The sequence below is a fragment of the Thecamonas trahens genome, assembly GCF_000142905.1.
Source record: "Thecamonas trahens ATCC 50062 unplaced genomic scaffold supercont1.68, whole genome shotgun sequence".
Lineage (NCBI taxonomy): Eukaryota > Apusomonadida > Apusomonadidae > Thecamonas > Thecamonas trahens.
This window is the reverse complement of record NW_013657612.1, coordinates 1-3793: the sequence shown is the minus strand read 5'-3', so window position 1 is coordinate 3793 and position 3793 is coordinate 1. Positions and strand designations below refer to the sequence as shown.

Here is a 3793-nt window from a genome sequence, read left to right as displayed (position 1 = left end):
CCCCCCCCCCCCCCCATTTCCAAGGGCAAGCCCATCACCACGGCCATTGCAAGCTCCACGGCAACGACCTGACTCAACCCACCCTATTTCTCCGCCTAAATGCTACGCTCTGCGGTGGAGGGCATGGCGGCGGTGGTGGCATCTGTGGTGTCTGCGGCGGGCGTGGCGCCGGTCTCCCACGCAGTGGCGTCAGCCGTCGACGCCAAGCCGCCGCCACGAAAGCGGAGCAGGAGCAGAAGCAGAAGCGGGAGCATGGAGAAGACGCTTGGTGCGGCGAGCAAACGGCGCAAGTCGATGCAGGATGACGGCGTGTCGGGGAAAGAGGCCAAGCCCATGTTGGTGGCCGAGACCACGACCGTATGGGCGACCGAGACCAAGGCCGACCAGGCCGCCAAGACCTCCAAGACCGACAAGCCAGCCAAGTCATTCAAGAAGCGCCGAGTATCCAAGTACGCGTCGATGCCGGTGCCGGCGTTCAAGATCGTGCCCGGGACCAAGATCCTGGTCGACGGCTTCCAGTACAAGCGGGCCGAGTACGCACACTATGTGCTGACCCACTTTCACTCGGACCACTACGTGGGCCTCAACAAGAACTTTGTCCACGGAATGATCTTCTGCACTCCGCCGACAGCGCGCCTGGTGGCTGCCGTCATCGGCGTCTCGCCGCACATCCTCGTCGAGATCCCGCTGCACACACCGACGTTTGTGGTGCCAAACGTGTGCATGACCTTTGTGGACGCCAACCATTGCCCGGGCGCGGCTGTTGTTCTCATCGATGTGTATCCGTGGGCAGCAAACGGGACGCCGGATCTGGCGGCAGCGCCGGCCAAGTACGTGCATACCGGCGACTTTCGCTACGACGCCGCAGGCCTCAACCCGCACCTGGACGCATGGCTCGGCTCGCCGCGGGCAAGCGTCGACGCCGTCTTCCTCGACACCACCTTTCTCAAGTCGCGCTTCAACTTTCCACCGCAGGCCGCCATGATCCAGTACGTAGTCGACCTCGTCCAGCGCGAGCTGCCCAAATGGCGGCGTCCGCTCTTCCTCGTCGGCTCGTACACCATCGGCAAGGAGCGGATCGTGATGGAGGTGTGGCGGCAGACCGGGCTGCGGATCTACTGCTCACCGGCTAAGTTCGCCCTCCTCTCGCAGCTCGGCAACGAGGCGCTGGACATGACTGCCTTCACCACCGATCCGCAGGCCACACCCCTGCACTTTGTTTCGATGGGCCTTGTCGGCTTCCGCACGCTGACCGCCAACGCCGCCGCGCTCCTCGATCCAGCGGTCGTGGCGCAGTTTGCCGGCTCGGCGCCGCCGCCGCCAGCAGACTCGCCGTACGACGGCCTCGCCCCGGTCTACGACCACGTCTTTGCCATCCGGCCCACAGGCTGGAACAACCGCGCCAAGGGCGGTGTCCGCGTCAACACCCTCGACGGTATCACTATGGTCGAGCTGCCGTACTCGGAGCACTCGTCGTACTCGGAGCTGCTGGCCTGCGTCAAGTATCTGTATCCCAAGAAGATCATCCCCACCGTCGACTGCTCGACCCGCGAGAAGGTCGCCGCCCAGCGCAAGCACTTTGAGGGTCTCGTCGACAACTCAGACAATCGCGCCACTCTGCTCCCGTTTCTGCGCGCTGGCGCGGCGAGCGAGCAGAAGCCCAAGCCCGAGCCCAAACCCGAGCCCAAGCCCGAGCCCGAGCCCGAACGGGTGCCTAGGGGTGATGCTGATGACGGGCCCGCATCCGAGGGCGATGACGACGTCCTCTCGCTCTCGCAGTCTTCATACGCGTGCGCGCTGCCTCTGCCCTCCACCCACACCAGCTCCTCTGACGTGCGGACCTTTGAGGAGCATGCCACGGCCATTAGCGACGATCTTCTCGACGTTCCGCTCCATGTCCGCTCGCACCAGCGATGGCTCCTTGCCCAGTTCAAAGCCAAGGCCAAGCCGGCGTCCAAGGCCAAGCCGGCGCCCAAGACAAAGCTTGCGTCCAAGGCCAAGCCGGCGCCCAAGACAAAGCTTGCGTCCAAGGCCAAGCTTGCGCCCAAGACAAAGCTTGCGTCTGCATCCACATCCCAAGCCAAGGACGTAACGCGCGACCACGCTGCTGTGGCGCCGTCACTCGCCCAGCCTGTCTTGGTTCTCGACTCGGACTCGGACGACGACTTTGTCATGATGATCACGTGATACGCCTCCCTCGCACCGCCATCCGGCCAACTCACCGTCGCCAATGGCTGCTTCCGCCGACTGCTTGTGCTACACTGCTCTCGGATTCTTTTTTCGCCGCGGAGCAAACCTTCCAAAACCTTCCAAAGCCTTCCCCTGCACCCCAACTTCCAACACTGTCAGGACACAAGGCACCACACCTCACCCTTCCACCACCACAGTAGGACAACAGCAGGCGCAAGACCACACCGGGTTTGCCTTTGCACGAGACGGCAGGCTAAGCGACTACCGTCCTCTCTCTCTCTCTCTTCCCCCCCCCCCCCCCCCTGCCTTGAGCCAACAGACCAAGCTGTCAGGGAGATAGCGCCACCGAAAGGCGGCGAGACGACGGAGAGCAAGACGCCGGGCTTTGTGATCTCAACGAGAGAGCAGCTGGCGGAGTAGGAGTAGTAGCACACGGGCAACAAGGGCCACGAGGTATGCATCCTCCCACCGAGGACGTGTCGTCATGGGCGAGGATACGGGAGCGACGGAGAAAGGCTGATCGGGCCGAGCCAGCTGCCTTTGTGGCTGCCACCCATGCCATGGTCAACGATCCCGAGACAGACCATGTCATTCGCTGGAATGAGGCTGGTACCGCCATGGTTATTGTTGATCCCTCGGCTCTTCGGCGGACTCTCCTCCCGCTCTACTTTGATCATGCAAACTACGCCTCGTTCACCCGCCAGCTGAACAACTACGGCTTTGCCAAGATCAACCCCTCGCATCTCCATCTCTACGCTCATCCTCTCTTCCGCCGCGACGCGCCCGAGGACATGGTCCATATCCGCCGCAAGTCCTCGTCCCGCAAGCTCGTTCCAGCGGTTGCCAAGCCGGACGAGGCTGCTGCTGCGCTCGCCGCCGACACCGCTGCCCTTGTTGCCCGCATCGACGGTTTTAAGGCTGCCCAAGCGATGCTCGCCGTCAAGCTCGATGCCGCTCGCGCCGCCAACGCTGCTGCTGCCGCCGAACTTGCCTCTGGTCGCGTCCGCCAGGCCCATCTCAACGGCACACTCCACGCGCTCTCGATGCTCTTTGCGGCCGACCCGCCGCCGACCCACTCGGCATCCCGCGATCTCCGGCGCTCGACATCCCGCGATCTCCGGCGCTCGCGCTCGCGCTCTCCACCAGCCTCGCCACCGACCGCCAAGCGCCAGCGGGGTCTTGCCCTCTCACCCACTGTCTCGCCGACCATCGACCATCACACCACGCTCCTCGTCATGTCCGATGCCACCTTCTGGGACGACCTCCCCCAGCTAGACACTCGCCCGCAGGATCGACGTCCATAGCATAACACCAGCCCCCCCCCCCCCGTAAAAACTCGGTGACCACCCCTCCCCCCCTCCCCCCCCCGGAAAAATCGGTGACCATGAACCAACCCCCAAATCCTCCCCCCTCCTCTCCCTCCCGCACAAACCAAGCAACTCGTCTCTGCCACTCGATCAAGATGGCGAGCACTCCCCGGGGGTTCACCTTTGACCTCCACCCACCCCTAGCCCGACTTGCTGCGACCCATCCTTCGCTGCTACCATGCCCCCCTTCGGTGCTAACAGTACGCTCCTCCCCTCTATCCCCCTATTCCATCCCC

At 63.9% G+C, this 3793-nt stretch overlaps 2 protein-coding genes across 2 annotated transcripts; both read left to right on the top strand.

Annotated features, from left to right (window-relative positions):
* Positions 1-99: 99 nt before the first annotated feature.
* Positions 100-2187, top strand: AMSG_11018 (DNA repair metallo-beta-lactamase; the record flags this gene model as incomplete). The annotated part of the gene is made up of 1 exon (XM_013897542.1): positions 100-2187. The coding sequence occupies one exon, from the start codon at positions 100-102 to the stop codon at positions 2185-2187; it is 2088 nt and encodes a 695-aa protein (XP_013752996.1).
* A 458-nt stretch (positions 2188-2645) lies between these two features.
* Positions 2646-3494, top strand: AMSG_11017 (uncharacterized protein; the record flags this gene model as incomplete). Its single annotated transcript, XM_013897541.1, has 1 exon — positions 2646-3494. One exon carries the CDS (start codon positions 2646-2648, stop codon positions 3492-3494), a length of 849 nt encoding a protein of 282 aa, XP_013752995.1.
* Between the last annotated feature and the right edge of the window lie 299 nt (positions 3495-3793).